This window comes from Lipotes vexillifer, unplaced genomic scaffold, assembly GCF_000442215.2.
Source record: "Lipotes vexillifer unplaced genomic scaffold, Lipotes_vexillifer_v1.1 scaffold299, whole genome shotgun sequence".
Taxonomy (NCBI): domain Eukaryota; kingdom Metazoa; phylum Chordata; class Mammalia; order Artiodactyla; family Lipotidae; genus Lipotes; species Lipotes vexillifer.
In genome coordinates, this window is record NW_006784347.1 from 2,069,904 (window position 1) to 2,084,701 (window position 14,798).

Here is a 14,798-nt window from a genome sequence, read left to right on the forward strand (position 1 = left end):
TGGGACCGGATCTGCTGTGTCAGCGCCGCCCCCGGCGGGCCAAGGCAGGGCCGGGAGTGGAAGACCCGGTGGAAGCCGAGTAAGTGAGAGGAGCGGTGGGAGCGGGAACCCATCCTTCCGCGAGTCGAGGGAGTCGGGGGACACGTCCTTCCTGCTGGCTCCTCCTGTAGTAATAACACCTCGGGTTTGTGTAGCGTTCCCGGGTGTGTCGTCTCTTGATCCTCCTGAAAGTCTTAAGAGGTAGGCACCGTTCTCATTCTGTTTTAGTTTAGTCACGGGAAATGGTTCCGAAGAGATGGAGTGAGGGATTAGAACCCAAATCTTAAATCTCCGAAATCCAAGCTGGAAGTAGCTTTATCCCTTGGATGTTTAACCTGTTGGTAACTAATTACACTCTGTCTTCAGATGGAGCTGGAAGAGGGGAAGGCAGGCAGTGGACTCCGCCAGTATTATCTGTCCAAGATTGAAGAACTCCAGGTGAGACCGGACTCCAAAGGTCCAGAGGGAGCTAGAAGGGGGATGAGGGATTGATGGAACGAATTTCTACAAATCCATATAATTCCACTGGGGGCGCAGTGGAAGAAGTAACAAGCCAACGGTATAAAGTATATGAAGTTAACAGCCTCTTGTTCCTCTCAAGTCCCATCACTTTGAAGGTAGTATTCACAGTTCATTAAACATCTTTAAAAGTCAAATTTTAACGTAAAAGTTACCCCCAGCCAAAAGTCATTCTTCTTAGAAGAAGCCTGAATGAGAGGGTTTCTTATAAAAGAGAAGACATAGGATCAGAAGATGAGATTTATCAGAGGAAGGGTTGGGGCAGAGTGAGGGAAGACAGAATTGAGGAGTCTGGACAATGCTGATTCCGTAGGACTGAATGAAAAGGAACTGGACAACCCAGTGCTCTAGCCTAAACAGGGAGCAGGGACCACAGAAATAAGGAAAATAATGTCAGTTGGATGGAGGAGAGCCACAAGGAAAAATTCTGAACTCCAGGTACATTTGTAGGTATCATATTTGGTTTGTCACTTTTTTTTTTAGAAGAGACTATGATATATATATATATATATATATATATATATATATTTAAAATTTATTTATTTTTATTTTTGGCTGTGTTGGGTCTTCGTTGCTGCACGCGGGCTCTCTCGCGGCGAGGGGGGCTACTCTTCTTTACGGTGCGCGGGCTTCTCATTGCGGTGGCTTCTCTTGTTTCGGCGCACGGGCTCTAGGCATGCAGGCTTCAGTAGTTGTGGCTTGTGGGCTCTAGAGAGCAGGATCAGTAGTTGTGGTGCTAGAGCGCAGGCTCAGTAGTTGTGGCGCACAGGCTTAGCTGCTCCGCGGCATGTGGGATCCTCCCAGAGCAGGGCTCGAACCTGTGTCCCCTGCATTGGCAGGTGGATTCTTAACCACTGCGCCACCAAGGAAGTCCGGTTTGTCATTTTTGAAATGCATTACGTGTGCTTTCATTTGTTCCTCACGTTAGTCCTGAAAAGAGGCAGGATAGGTGATGCTTGCAGTTTTGTAACAGATCTAGACCTTTTACATAGCTTTCATTGGCTTTACCCAACCGTTAATTGCCAGCAGTGGGGCTAGAACTTAGGCTTCTGACTCAGAGGTCTTCCCACTCTACCATGTTGCCAGTCCGCAAGAAACTGACTATGTGAGCCAGCTGTTAATTCTTCTCCACTACGGTTTGTTATTCCTGAACCAGCATTAGACAAGCAGCCTTTTTTTCCTGTGGTTGTCCTACACTCCAGAGGGACTCTTGGAGGACAGGATAGGGTCGTTAGAATCATATTGGAGAATCTGAATGGAGAATGCAGGTGTCTTGTGCTCCTTCCTTGCTTAGCTCGTATCAGCCTATGAGGGTTTCGGCCAAGATCTTAACCGCCTACCGTTTTCCACCCTTTGCTTCTTGTCCTCCACAGCTGATTGTGAATGATAAGAGCCAAAATCTCCGGAGGCTGCAGGCACAGAGGAATGAGCTTAATGCAAAAGGTGAGGGGGAAAGATGGGAAGGCTGTGTGTGGGCAGTTTGAAGTGAGTCTTTACATTGGTGCCTGTTGCTTTTCCCAGTCCAAGTGATGCTCTGTTTACATGCACATCTCTCTCCTGAGCCCCATCGTAATCTCCTTAAAGACATGAACTTTGACTTTTTTTTTGAGGCCTTCCCTTCAAAACTTTACAGCGGTGCTTAGTTCATGCATGTTGAATCAAGTCATAGGTAGGGGACACCAAAGAATCTGGGTGGCCATTGTGTCTGTTTCGCATCTAGTTCGCCTGTTGCGGGAAGAGCTACAGCTGCTGCAGGAACAGGGCTCCTACGTGGGGGAAGTAGTCCGGGCCATGGATAAGAAGAAAGTGTTGGTTAAGGTAAAGGCAACATGACCCCAGGGACCAGCCCGTTCCCCACTGCAGTCCCACATCTTTGCGTGTAGTGAGGACACTGTTCTCACATTACTGTAAGACTCATGTGACTTCCTGGGCGAGGTTGGTGATTTGGTGGCTGTTGGGGAGGAAGGTCATGAGCCGTTGTTTCTCTAGGTACATCCTGAGGGCAAGTTTGTCGTAGACGTAGATAAGAACATCGACATCAATGATGTGAGTGCAGCTGGGGAGGTGGGGGGTGGGGGGTCAGCTCTCACCACACCACTTCCTGAACCTCTCTGTCCTCACCCAGGTGACACCGAATTGCCGGGTAGCTCTCAGAAATGACAGCTACACTCTGCACAAGATCCTGCCCAACAAGGTAGACCCACTGGTGTCACTGATGATGGTGGAGAAGGTGCCAGATTCAACTTACGAGATGATTGGTGGACTGGACAAGCAGATCAAGGAGATCAAAGAAGTGATTGAGCTGCCCGTTAAGCATCCTGAGCTCTTTGAAGCGCTGGGCATCGCGCAGCCCAAGGTGAGCAGGACTTCTATGGGAGGACTGTGCTGCTACTGTACATCTCCTGCCCCAGGCTGGATAGACTGGAGCCTGCTTACGCTGGCCCTCCCCATGCCGAGGGGCTGGGGGAGAGATGCTCCCAGGCCACCCAAGTGGTTTGGTTATAAGCTCCAGAAGGGACCTTGACATTCATTTTTTTATCTCTAGCATCTAATATGGGATCTAGCACAGTGCACACACTCGATAAATGTTCATTGAGTGAAACATGGAGGCCAGCTTTTTGCCCTGAGTCCTGTTGTTCTCTAGGGAGTGCTGCTGTACGGACCCCCAGGCACTGGGAAGACACTGTTGGCCCGGGCTGTGGCTCATCATACAGACTGTACTTTCATTCGTGTCTCTGGCTCTGAATTGGTGCAGAAATTCATCGGGGAAGGTAACTGTGGCCAGAAACAAGAAAACTATAAGGCGGCGGGGGCTGGGGGGCCCATCAGCTTAATGCCAGCTTGGCCTCTGTGCAGGGGCAAGAATGGTGAGGGAACTGTTTGTCATGGCCCGAGAACACGCTCCATCTATCATCTTCATGGACGAAATCGACTCTATCGGCTCCTCCCGGCTGGAGGGAGGCTCCGGAGGCGACAGTGAAGTCCAGCGCACGATGCTGGAGCTGCTCAACCAGCTGGATGGCTTCGAGGCCACCAAGAACATCAAGGTGCAGTGGGGTCGGCTGTGGGAGGAGCCACGGGAAGGCCCCGGGTGAGGCTGCAGCCTCAGGAAGGGCTTAGCTGACGCCACCTGCTCTGTCTACTCAGGTCATCATGGCCACTAACAGGATTGACATCCTGGACTCAGCGCTGCTCCGCCCAGGGCGCATTGACAGAAAAATTGAATTCCCACCCCCCAATGAGGAGGTTTGTGATGGGCAGCACTGGCAGTGGCTCTGGCTGTGAGGGCAGGCCGTGGGCTCAGGCTTTTCCTCTCCCATCGCTAGGCCCGGCTGGACATTTTGAAGATCCATTCTCGGAAAATGAACCTGACCCGGGGGATCAACCTGAGAAAAATTGCTGAGCTCATGCCAGGAGCATCAGGGGCTGAAGTGAAGGTAATTGGAGGGCCCAAGGAAATGGGGGCAGCGGCAGGAAGCTCCAGGTTGCAGGGCACAGCCTCAGCGCCTGTCTTCCTTTCCCTGCTCAGGGCGTGTGCACTGAAGCCGGCATGTACGCACTGCGGGAGCGGCGAGTCCACGTCACCCAGGAGGACTTTGAGATGGCAGTAGCCAAGGTACAGGCCTCCGTCTTTCCGCCTTTGCTGATGGTGGCTCTGGAGCAGTGGGGATGGGGCACGTGTTCGCCCAGTCTCTAACTTAAATGCTCTCTCTCTCTCTCTCCAGGTCATGCAAAAGGACAGTGAGAAAAACATGTCCATCAAGAAGCTATGGAAGTGAGGCGGATGTCCTTTGTATGGGTCCCTCAAATAAAGCTCTGCAGGACAAGACCTTGAGGACTTGAGTCTGTTAATGAGTGGCCGCACTGTTCAGTCACCAGGTCTGGGCACCACCAATAAACCAAGATTTATTTGGAAATTTCCAAACCTGCCAGAAGTGGCACTTGCCAAGCCCCAGGCCCACCCTCCTTAACAAGCTCCAAAGGACAATAGTCCTCACCATCTCTCCCCTGCACCTACCCCTGCCCACACACACCCATGCCTCAGGCCACGCCAGAGAACTAGTGTGCCCTCCCTCTAGGAGGCATTACCCCCGGGCCCAAGAGCTGGGGTGGCAGCCCTCTGGCCTCTCAGGAGATGATGGCGGCCAGAGCCGCTTGCATAGATTGAGAAAAGAAAATAAGGAAGGAGACACCAAGTAGGGCTCCCTGAAAAACCCCAGCTTACCCCTGTACAAAAAAAAGTGGCTCCCGCATAGAAAAACCTGCTCCACGAATAGTGCAAATACCCAAGAAAGGAAAAAAAACCAGCAGCAAGGCTGGGCTGGTAGGAATGGCAAAGAACTTTGGTTTGGAAAGGCTAGGAAGAGGGTGAGCTGTGCCCCTCTTCCTTGCCCAGCTCCCCAGAGCCAGCGCTGACACTCGCCCCAACGGGGTCTGTAAACAAGCAAAGCCAGGGGCCTTTGGTTCTGAAAGGTCTCGGTTACCATGTCAAAGCACAGCCTCCAGGTCCTACTTGGGCCTGCCTGCAGGGGGCAGAGGAGGCCTCTGCTGTGAATCCAATTAAAGCCAACGTGTAAGTAATAAGGCTTTGGGACCAAGCAACAAGGAATCCTATCACTACACTTAACGAAACTAAAGCTGGGGAGCAGAGGGTGACAGGAGACACCCCTCCCCCCTCCTTATCCTACATGTCTGTGCCCCAGAGGGCGGTCCCCTTCCAGGCTGAGGAGGGGGTGGCTCCAGGGCTGGGAAGAAAGGAAGGGATCCCTGAGCAGTTAGGTCAGGCGGATTCCCAGCACCTGTTCCAGTTCCTGCCTTCGCTGCTGCACCTGGAGGAGGGAGAGATGGACGGCTCAGGCCTGTCTGCCCACCCGCGCTTGTGAGCGGCTCACCCTCCCCTCTGGTGTGCAGTCCCACTCAACCACAGGCGGGCAGACAGGGCGCAGCCGCCTCACCTTGGCAAAGATGTGCCTCCCCACTGCTTCCTGGGCCCAGGGCTGGTGGTAGAAAGCAGCTCGTCTCTCCTCCTCAGGATTCCCAATCACATCAGTGATGATCTGCAAAGAGCCAGGAGGAAAGCTGAACATGATTCCCACCCCGATCTACCTGCCCCTGGAACCGGAAGAATAGTGATGGGGGCACAGCCACCCAGAGCTTAACATGGGGTCAACCTCAGGAAAGAGGAGCACACCTTGAGGTCCCGGCGCTGGGAACGGAGCCATTCCTGGATGAAGTCCTGGGGGTCAGTGCTAAAACTGAGCATGAAATCTCTCTGGGTCTTCAGCTGGTTGATGGACTCAATGGTCTCATGGATCTGGGAAAAGGGGCACACGTGTCAGACTGGCTGTTTCCAGCCCTAACCCCAGAGGACTCGGATCCCGTCCCAAGGTGCCACATGTATGGAAATGCCTGAGAGCCTGCCTGGCCTCACTGTGGGCCCCAGAGGAGGCTGTGAGGGTAGAGGCCCACCTTGACATCAAGAGAGGCGATCTCCTGCTGATTGGTGGTGGAGGCCAGAAAATTGCTCATCTGGGCCTTAAGCGGGTCATCCACCTCCACATCAATGTCGTAACAGGCTGTCTTCTTCTGGTCGTTAGGGTCCACGCTACACACAGCACAGGGGAGGGAAAGCGTGAGCACACAGCTCCACCCCACCCACCTGGGCCAAACTGCACACGCTCGGGGAGCAGGAAACCAAACCTGCTGCTTCTCTCTGGCTTTAATTCGAGCCAGAGGTAAACTGCTCTTAGAGGAGCCTTCCTCCCCCTCTTCCCATTTACCTAATGACATGGTTGATGACAATGGGGTCTGGATGCTGCAGCAACCCGGCTAGCTTCATGGGAATCTCAGAGAAACGGAGTCGGCCACAACTGAAGATCTAGAGAGAGCACCAGAGGGTTGGTGATGCCTTTGTGGGCACACGGCGAAGTGGACCATCCCAGGGCCAATGTGAAGAATGTGGTTGAGAACTAGCCCAGTGGGGCTCTGGAGCCGCAGGCAAGACAGGGGCCGCGAGACTAGAGAGGGGACGGCGTCCCAGCTAACCTGGCGGAAATACCGGTTGCAGTTGATGTATTCCCGCTCGTGGCCGTCCTGCAGCTGGTTGTGTTTGATGTAGAGCCACAGGGCCTGCATGATGGCAGCCCTCGTCTGTGTGTGCACCCCCAGCAGCCTCGCCAGTCGGGGGTCCAACTTGTACTGGGGAGGCTGGGATGGACAGAGGGGAGTCAGAGAAGGGGTTCTTGTGAAAAAAAAAGAATAGGACAGGGACAGGGACAGGCTTTAAAATAGGGACCTGCCCCGATGCCCCAGAGAAGAGTCCCTGTGACCCCAAACATGGCCCCAGGGCACTTGTCACCTGATGATCCAGCATGAGCAGGAGGGTGCACTTGACGTTGAGGTCTCCGGGCCGTTTCACCTGGAAGCCATCTGTCTCCTGGGTGGTGGGCATCCGGTGCCACTGGGAGGGGAGCAGAGCTCATCACCAAGGGGGTGGGCATGAACATACACACCTGGCCCTGCAAGGGGACTAAGGCCACTTCTCTGGCCACCTGGCACGTCACCCTGTGTTCCTGAACCCCAGGCCCACTCTCACCTCCACCAGGTGGTTGTCAGGCCCGTACAGTTCCTTGTCCAGCTCAATGACGAGGCTCTTAAAGAATGAAGAAAACTTCCTCTTCTGTTTACTAGGCTGGGGATGCAAAGGGGTGTGAGATAGGGGTGCTGATAAGCGCTCAAGCCTAAGCTATTCTAATCCCCAAACAGAGGAATATTGTTTCAGCCCTGAAGCTCAGGGTACTGAAGATTCTCGGGCCCTGAAGGAAGCCAGCCGGGAAAAGTGAGAGACTTGAGACAGGGAAGGGGCTCTATGCAGCCCCACTGTCAGCCAATTAGAAAGGGGCACCCCTTCCTCAGGACACTTTACTGCCATCTGCAGGAAAACTGTTGTAATAACCATACAAATCTCCCACCTCGTACTGGCTCAGAGCTGTGCAAAGCATGAACTGTAAGCAGTGCCCTCTCCCTCATGCAGGACGTCCCCGGAAGTGCCCAAGTGTCTGGCCCACACAGGCCACCTCCCTTCCAGACACCTCCTTCCCCAACTCACATCATCCAGCAGTTTTCCCTCTACTCGGAGTTCCCAGGAAGCCACCTTGTCCCCTGCGGGGTTTCCCCCAGGGGTCCCTGCGGTTCCTGCACTATCACCTTCTGCCTTGCTGGGACTGAACGTATTAGAAATATAGATCCGCAGCTTTCGTTTTTGCTAAAGAGAGAAAGACGACCGGTTAGCTAGAGGGGGACCAGTGTGCTGGAAAACACTGCTACCCAATCTTCCTGTCAGAACTCATTCAACATCAATACAGAGCAGTGACTGTGGGCCAGGCCCCTGGGTGGGCACTGGGAATCAGGAGAGGAAATTTCAGTCCTGGCCTTCAAAGGACTCACAGTTTCGTAGGGGAGACAGATGCACTACCAACAGTTCCAACACAGGGGGATCAGTGGCATGACAGAGGTACATAGCGGGTGCTATCAGGCAAACCAGAAGCCTCTGGCTCATATTTTAAATGAAACTCAAACACCCATGATGGTCCCAGAATATCATCTCCTGGAAAGCCTTCACCATTCAAGAGGCTGTTCTAAATAAAGCTTCTCTAGGGATGGGGAAGAAGACAGGAACTATCCTCATCTACCCTGTAGTTTTGCCTTTCAAACTTCTGACCACGATCTACAACATTTACATTTTAAATCATGATCCAGGATCTACACACATAAATACATGAAATAAAAATGTCGTTAAGTCCTTTACTACTGTGAAGAATTATAATTTCTACTATGTTATATTTCATTGAGAACGTGCTGGCCCCACTACACTAAACTGAGTTCATGCTCAATGGGTTGTATCCTACAATGTGCAAAATCCTGCTCTAGCCCATCACAGACCCTCACTTGGCCCCTGGAAAACAAGGCCAGGGAGAGGCAGAGAAGCCTGGCAAGGCCCAGAAGTAGCCGGGGCTGCACACACCGTCAGAGGCTTTTTGATGGCCTCCTGGATCTCCATCCGCTTTCGAGCAATGGTCTGGTCCAGCTTCCGCTCAAAAGCCAAGAGATCCATGTACGCCTGAGACTCTGGGACAAGCTCCCGAATCTGGAGGAAGGGAGAAGGGGTTCATCAGCTTGTTTCAGCTGCAGCTCTGGTTCCTTCCTCCATTTCTCCCTCACCCCAGGGTTAGGGGAGACTCACTCCACCCTCAGCCAACGAGCCCTTGGGTGAGCCTCCTAGGCCCCCTCCCAACATACTCACTCGCTGAGGTAGAACTTTATCTGCCATCTTCCTCCTCTTTAACCTGGGAGGACAGAAACCCACTTAAGAGGTCAATGGTCCAACATACCTCCCCCACTCGCCATCTACCTCTCCAGTCCCCAGGACCTTCCCCCAGGAGACCTGGGAGTCTTCCTCAATCATCGAAGCTCTTAGGACAGAAGGAAACCGTCTGTTACCACTAGAGCTGCACTAGATGGGGTGGGAGAAACAGGATGGTCTTACCCCCGGCGCTGGGCAGGCATCGGGGGCTGGGCCTGGGGCACAAGCAGGCGTTTTCGGAATGGGTCCATCATGGTGGGTGGCATGCCAGGTCGAAGTGGAGCAGCTGAGCCAAATGGGGAGCCGGCAGGGGGTCCCACCTGCAAGCCAGCCATGGGCATCCGGCTCCCTGGTGACATGCCAGGCCTCTGGGGGAAGTGAGCCAACGGAGATGCACAGGTCAGCGGTGGGGCCCTATGGGGCCCGTAACCCATTCCCTCCATTCCTCTGCTCAGCCAGGTCCAGCCCTGAGCAGCACACGGCAGAGCCCGCGGAGCCCGGGCAGGAGTGCCAAGAACAAAGGGGAGCAGGCGCCTGAGAGCAGAAGTGTAAACCACACCTGCCCCGCCCCCTTCAACCGCCCTGGCAGCCGTGCCAGCGAATGAGGCCTGCAGAGCCCAGGGGTGGGAGGAGAATCCTGCCTGCAGAGAGAAGAAGGGCCTGGGGGAGTTCTTCAGGGCCCATCGCCACTTCCAGCCACCTTCCGGCCCTAGCACACTATGCCCCTGCTCCCTGGGACCAGCCAGCTTCAAGGCACTCCTGAGGCTCTCAGATGATCCCACCAAGCACTCCCATCCGCTCCTTCCCCCAACTTGAGGGAGAAGCCTGGGGGCAGTATCGTGGCCAGGTGGCTGGGTGCAGTGTGAGAGGAGCAGGCTGACAGTCACAGCCGCATCACTCATCCCGTCGCCAGCCTGGTGGTGTGACTAAGAGAAAGGCAGTCCAACAGGCTGGCAAGCCCATCAGGCAGTGGAAGCCCAGGTGAGCAAGCCGCAGCGGGATGGCGTGGAGCCTGTCCCAGCCGGTGAGGGGCCTCAGGCGGAGTACAGAGACCATCTGGCCGCCATATGGCCCCTACTCACAACCTACAACTGGACCCTTCTCTCACCTCCCCACTGCCCAGCCCCCAACCCCTACGCCAGAAGACCCCGAAGGGGAAGCCGTGGCTCCAGCGGGAGAAAGAGCAGCTGGCACCTGGCCTCTGCGCGTGGTCCACGCACCGCCTGGAGGCTAGGGCTGGCTTGGCAATCCCAAGCTGGAGAAGGGAGATAAGATTATCAGGGGATGCAAGGATCGAAGTCTTAGGATCAGCAGAGGAATCTGAATGAGAGGTGGCTTCTTTAGAAGCCTGCAAAAGGATTTCCCCCCCCCCCCCCCGGGCCGGGCCCCCTCGGGGAGTAACCCCCGCCCCTTCCCAGAGGCTGCTGCCTGCAAGGCCTGTTTGGCAGCTCTGCCTCGTACACACTGTCCCTGGCAGCTTCACAGGGCCGGCCCCAGGGCCCAGATTATGCAACCGCTAGGACCAGCCAACCAAGCCAGGCTGGGTGGGGACTCGCACCAAATCAAAGGACCCCCGCACCCCCCCAGCACCGGGAGATTCCTGCTCGACCTCTTCAACCAGCACCCAACCCATGTTCTCTCCAAGGAGGGTCAGATTCTTGACCAGATGCAGAGACCGACAGAAACATGACCCGGGGTGGGGGAAAGGAGTGGGGCGCGAAGGAAGCGTTTGGGAGGATGGAGTTCAACGTGGGGGGCTCTGTCTGGGACCTCTGGAGTCCTGCCACAAGTCTCTCCTCATCAGGAAGGGAGTCATCAGAGCTGCTGAGAGGCAGACAGCCTGCTTCTCTGCCTTAATGAGCCACAGCTAGAGATGACAGAAAAAACTCAGGGTGGCCACAGCTGAGAACCCAGCCCCACGCACCCTAGATTCAAGTTTTTCCCACCAGCGCCCGAGCTGAAGGGGAGGAACAAGTGAGGCGGGGGCCTGCAGAGTGGGAGCCGGGACCTCTTCACTAGGGCGCCCACAAAACCTCCTGAGCAACACCCACCCTGCTGAGGCAGGTGCTCCCGAAACAGGAAGTCCCCAGACCAGGTGGCACAGGCAGGGCCTGGAAGAGGCCCCTCCCAGACGCTGCTCCAGACTCTTCCCGGGCGAGAGCCCCCAGCTCGCCCAGGGCCCCAGGCTTCTCCCGAGGGGGAAGGGGGCCCAGGGAAAGGCTGCTTACAGTTCATGAAGTCCCAGCTCGGCCTGGCCAAGCTCCACACCTGGGCTCTGAAGCACCAGTAACTCCTTCTCTTCTAAAAAAACAACCCAAGAGTTAAAGAAAAGAACAGAGCCCCGAACGCCTGGGCTCCCTGAGCCCCTTCCTGCAGCAGGGCTAGGTAGGGAGGCCTGGCTCAGTGCCCTGAGCCTCAGGAGCAGGCAGTAACCTCCTCTCCCTCAGCCCGGCAGCAGCCCACGTCCTCAGCTGGACTCTGGCTCCACCACCGGGGACAGCAGGGGCGGGAGGCCAGGCCTGATGCTGCGCCTCCAGAGAGCGCGCTCGCCCGGCTCAGTGCCTGGGGCCCTGGGGCTCCTGGTGGCTGGGCCCGAGGGCCGGGGAGAAGAGCACACACCCCCGCATGCGTGGAAAATATCCTGAACTCTCCGGCGTGAACCCAGCACTCTGTGTTTTTTGGGGTTTTCTTTCATTTTTTGTTTTCTTTAAGCTCCTTAGTAGACTGTGACACTGTAAGAAGGTGGGTCGGCACTTCCCTTGTATCAATAGGCTCCCCTATTCGTCCCACTTGGGCCTGAGAGCCTTGCCCCTCCAGCTCACCCCAGGCACCCCAATAGAGAGGCACCCCCGCTCCTCAGATCTCAGATCCCTTCTCCCAGAAGTCACATAACTGGACTTGGAAAGAGGCCAAGCAGGATCCTCCTCAAACTCAGCCAAAGTGAACCGCCCCCGCCCCTGGCACCTACCTCTACTGCCGGCCCCCCCGACCCCGGCCCTGGGGAGAGGAGGAGGAGACCCTGAGCAGCTGGATGGCAAGCAGAGGCTCAGTGCCTTCCCCAAGGTCCCCACTCCTAGAAGCCTGGGCTACCCAGCCAGCCCGCTCAGCCTTGCCACCGGCCCAAGGCCACTCCCTACAAATCACTGTGGAATCCATCCTCTCAGGGGCTTTCCCCAGGCCACATTTCCCATGGTCTGCAAGCTGAGGAAACTAGAGAGGCTCCTATCGGGTCCTTAGATCCTTCCCAGGCCAATGGCCCACAGGGAGGCTCCTCAGCTAACTCGCCCAAGAGGCAGAATGACAGATGTAGGGATCCCTCAGTGACACCCTGGCCCATGAATCCCCAAGGGGGAGAGCAAGATGGGAAAGATGAATCCCAGCTGGAGTCTTTGGGCCCAGATCTGTCCCTGTCAATACTCAGACCTTGGTTTTCTTTACAGGGAGGATGGAGAACGAGGGGTAAGAGGGAAAAACCACTGCCCCCAAATGAAGCATTTCTTTACAAAGTGAGGGCCCAGGGCTCCTGGGGGGATATGTGTACCCTACTCTATGAGGATCCATTTGGGGGACCTCTACCTGGGCAAGTGAGGTAGAGGAGACATGAAAATCTCCCAGCTGCCCTGAGAGATTAGCAAGAAGCCAGTGTCAAATGCTGGGGCACACGGATTGGGATATGGCATTGTCAGAACCTAAAGACTAATTAAAAATGGGGGGGGGGACTTCCCTGGTGGCGCAGTGGTTGGGAATCCGCCTGCCAATGCAAGGGACACGGGTTCGAGCCCTGGTCCAGGAGGATCCCACATGCCGTGGAGCAACTAAGCCCGTGCACCACAACTACTGAGCCCGTGTGCCACAACTACTGAAGCCTGCACTAGAGCCCACGCTCCGCAACAAGAGAAGCCAACGCAGTGAGAAGCCCGCGCACCGCAATGAAGAGTAGACCCCGCTCGCCACAACTGGAGAAAGCCTGCAAGCAGCAATGAAGACGCAACGCAGCCAAAAATAAAGAAAAGTGGAGAGGGTGGCGGGAAAAAGGATGGGCGCAATTCCCAAGCATTCTGGGGGCGACCAGAAACAATGAACTTGGGGACTGATGAGCCCCGCCCCCCCCAGTGTCAGGCTGAGTTCCTCACACACTGACCCCAAGAATGAGTCTCTGCCTCTCAGTGGCCTTTGAAGCTGCAACCCGAGAAGCCCCTCTGCAAAGCCAAAAAAGACAGAACCCTTTGATGCAACTCTCTGCAGGCTCCTCCAGCCGCAGACCAGCGGTGCTCAGTGGAGACTCGCCGCTCCTCCAGACTGATCAACTCCTGGACACTATGACACCGGGCAGAAAGCCATAAATAAAGTCTGTCCAGAATGGGATGGGCTTTCCTCCTTCCTCAGGCTTGTCCACCACCCTCTCTGGTCTAACCCAGAGTCATCCCTGTGTGAAGGCCCCTTGGCCTGACCCAGGAGTAGACTACCCCTGCACAGGCTGGAATCCCTTATCTTCTGCCTCCGGTGGCCGTGGGAAGCCAGGCCCTTCTTCCTCCTCCTTAGCAGCTGGGAGCCATCTCAGACACGCTAGAACTCTGCCAGTTCCCAAGTAGAAAAAAAAACAGAGCAGACTTGGAGTAGGACCAAGACCAATGCAGGGTAACCTGTTTTCTCAGTGAGGGTCCTTTTCCAAAACTTTCTCATCACTTCCCAGGACCCCTTACCCGATAATCTACACTACACTTCTCATCCCACCCGCCCACAACTCACTAGCTCCAACAACGCCTCCATCTCTCAGTTGCTCAGAATCCCTGTTCTAAGGAAGAACCCCGACCCTCCCAACTGCTTCAAACCCTACACCCCAGAGTAGCTCTTACCTTCTCCCCCAACTCCTCCACCACCACCTAGCCGAGCCCGAGGGTCCCTGGCCTTGCCCCCCACCGTGCCCCGTGAAATCAGCATGCAGAGCCCCTGTACCGTCTGTCCAGGAGGCTGCCCCAGGGCCCTCACTCGAGGCCCCCTTTGCCCCCTGCCCCGGGCGTGCTAGCGGCGCCACCCGCCCATCCGCCCTCCTCACCTGGAACTGCGCCGCGGGGCCCGCGGGGCCCATGGGGCGGAAGGCGGCGGCCCCAGGGCCCCCCACGCCTCCAGCCGGCCCGGGCCCCCTGAGCGCCGGTCCGGGCAGCATGCCGGGTCCTGCTGGCGGAGGCGGAGCTCCCAGGGCCGCGGCAACGGCGCCGCCGCCAGGGCTCAGCGGGGGCAGCGGGAACCCGCCCGCGCCACGGCCCGACATCTCTCCGTCCCGTCCGGAGGTGTCTCGATCCGGACTCCGGGCTTCGTGCTGAGTTCGCTCCGCGCTCCGCGCTCCGGGACTTTCCGCTCTAAATTCCGGGTTCTACGGTTTGTTGATCCGGATTCCGGGATTTCCCAATCCAAGTTCGCGAGTTCCTCACAAACCCAGTTTGGGGCAGGGCCGATCCTGATTCCGGTCCTGCCCGGGAAATTCCGGATCCGGGATGTGCTACGGGCCCGCTTGCCTCCCCCGGCCTCCGGGGGTTTGGCCGCCAGTGTCCAGTTACGCAGAGGCGGCAACTAACCCCCTGCCCCGCCTAATCCAGCCCAGCACTAAGCCCCGCCTATACCCAGCCGCCCAGCGCGAGGATGCCTCCTCAAATCCCGCCCCTCGCGAGACCCGCCCCCAACAGGCACCACCCCTAACCGCCGGCCCCCCAGGAGCCCCGCCCACACCCCTTGGGCCGGCCCTCCATCGGAGGGGCGGGGGCGGAAGCTGCGCACGGAAAAGCGGGGCGGGGTCAGAGGTCAAAGGTCAGGAGGGCTTCTGCAGTGAAAGAGTAGTTGCTGCTTTCTCTTTCGTGCAGCCGACTCACTGGGGTACACG

The 14,798-nt window shown here is 56.4% G+C and overlaps 2 protein-coding genes across 2 annotated transcripts in view; one reads left to right on the forward strand and one right to left on the reverse strand.

Annotated features, from left to right (window-relative positions):
* The window catches only part of PSMC5 (proteasome 26S subunit, ATPase 5), a 4,818-nt gene extending 422 nt beyond the window's left edge, over positions 1–4,396 (forward strand). Inside the window, exons 2-12 of the mRNA XM_007456766.1 lie at positions 406–477; positions 1,932–2,001; positions 2,279–2,376; positions 2,548–2,604; positions 2,684–2,914; positions 3,203–3,329; positions 3,415–3,605; positions 3,706–3,804; positions 3,885–3,995; positions 4,088–4,174; positions 4,284–4,396. Of these exons, the coding sequence (XP_007456828.1) occupies positions 406–477; positions 1,932–2,001; positions 2,279–2,376; positions 2,548–2,604; positions 2,684–2,914; positions 3,203–3,329; positions 3,415–3,605; positions 3,706–3,804; positions 3,885–3,995; positions 4,088–4,174; positions 4,284–4,337 (1,197 nt within the window). The 3' untranslated portion in view covers positions 4,338–4,396. The remainder of the gene's footprint in view (positions 1–405; positions 478–1,931; positions 2,002–2,278; positions 2,377–2,547; positions 2,605–2,683; positions 2,915–3,202; positions 3,330–3,414; positions 3,606–3,705; positions 3,805–3,884; positions 3,996–4,087; positions 4,175–4,283) is intronic.
* Positions 4,397–4,439: 43 nt separating this feature from the next.
* SMARCD2 (SWI/SNF related BAF chromatin remodeling complex subunit D2) lies at positions 4,440–14,512 on the reverse strand. Its single transcript, XM_007456767.1, has 13 exons — positions 13,977–14,512; positions 9,104–9,288; positions 8,861–8,903; positions 8,582–8,704; positions 7,667–7,822; positions 7,154–7,249; positions 6,917–7,018; positions 6,604–6,765; positions 6,339–6,436; positions 6,028–6,163; positions 5,750–5,872; positions 5,514–5,615; positions 4,440–5,387 (listed from the first exon to the last, which is right to left on the reverse strand). The coding sequence occupies exons 1-13, from the start codon at positions 14,190–14,192 to the stop codon at positions 5,334–5,336; spliced, it is 1,596 nt and encodes a 531-aa protein (XP_007456829.1). The 5' UTR covers positions 14,193–14,512; the 3' UTR covers positions 4,440–5,333.
* Between the last annotated feature and the right edge of the window lie 286 nt (positions 14,513–14,798).

Coding starts and splice junctions, on each gene's coding strand:
- SMARCD2 (XM_007456767.1), bottom strand. CDS start 14,192: ATGTCGGGCCGTGGCGCGGGCGGGTTCCCGCTGCCCCCGCTGAGCCCT. Junction 9,289..13,976: donor GCCCCGCGGCGCAGTTCCAG/GTGAGGAGGGCG, acceptor CACTTCCCCCAG/AGGCCTGGCATGTCACCAGG. Junction 5,616..5,749: donor CCCAGCGCCGGGACCTCAAG/GTGTGCTCCTCT, acceptor GGCTCTTTGCAG/ATCATCACTGATGTGATTGG.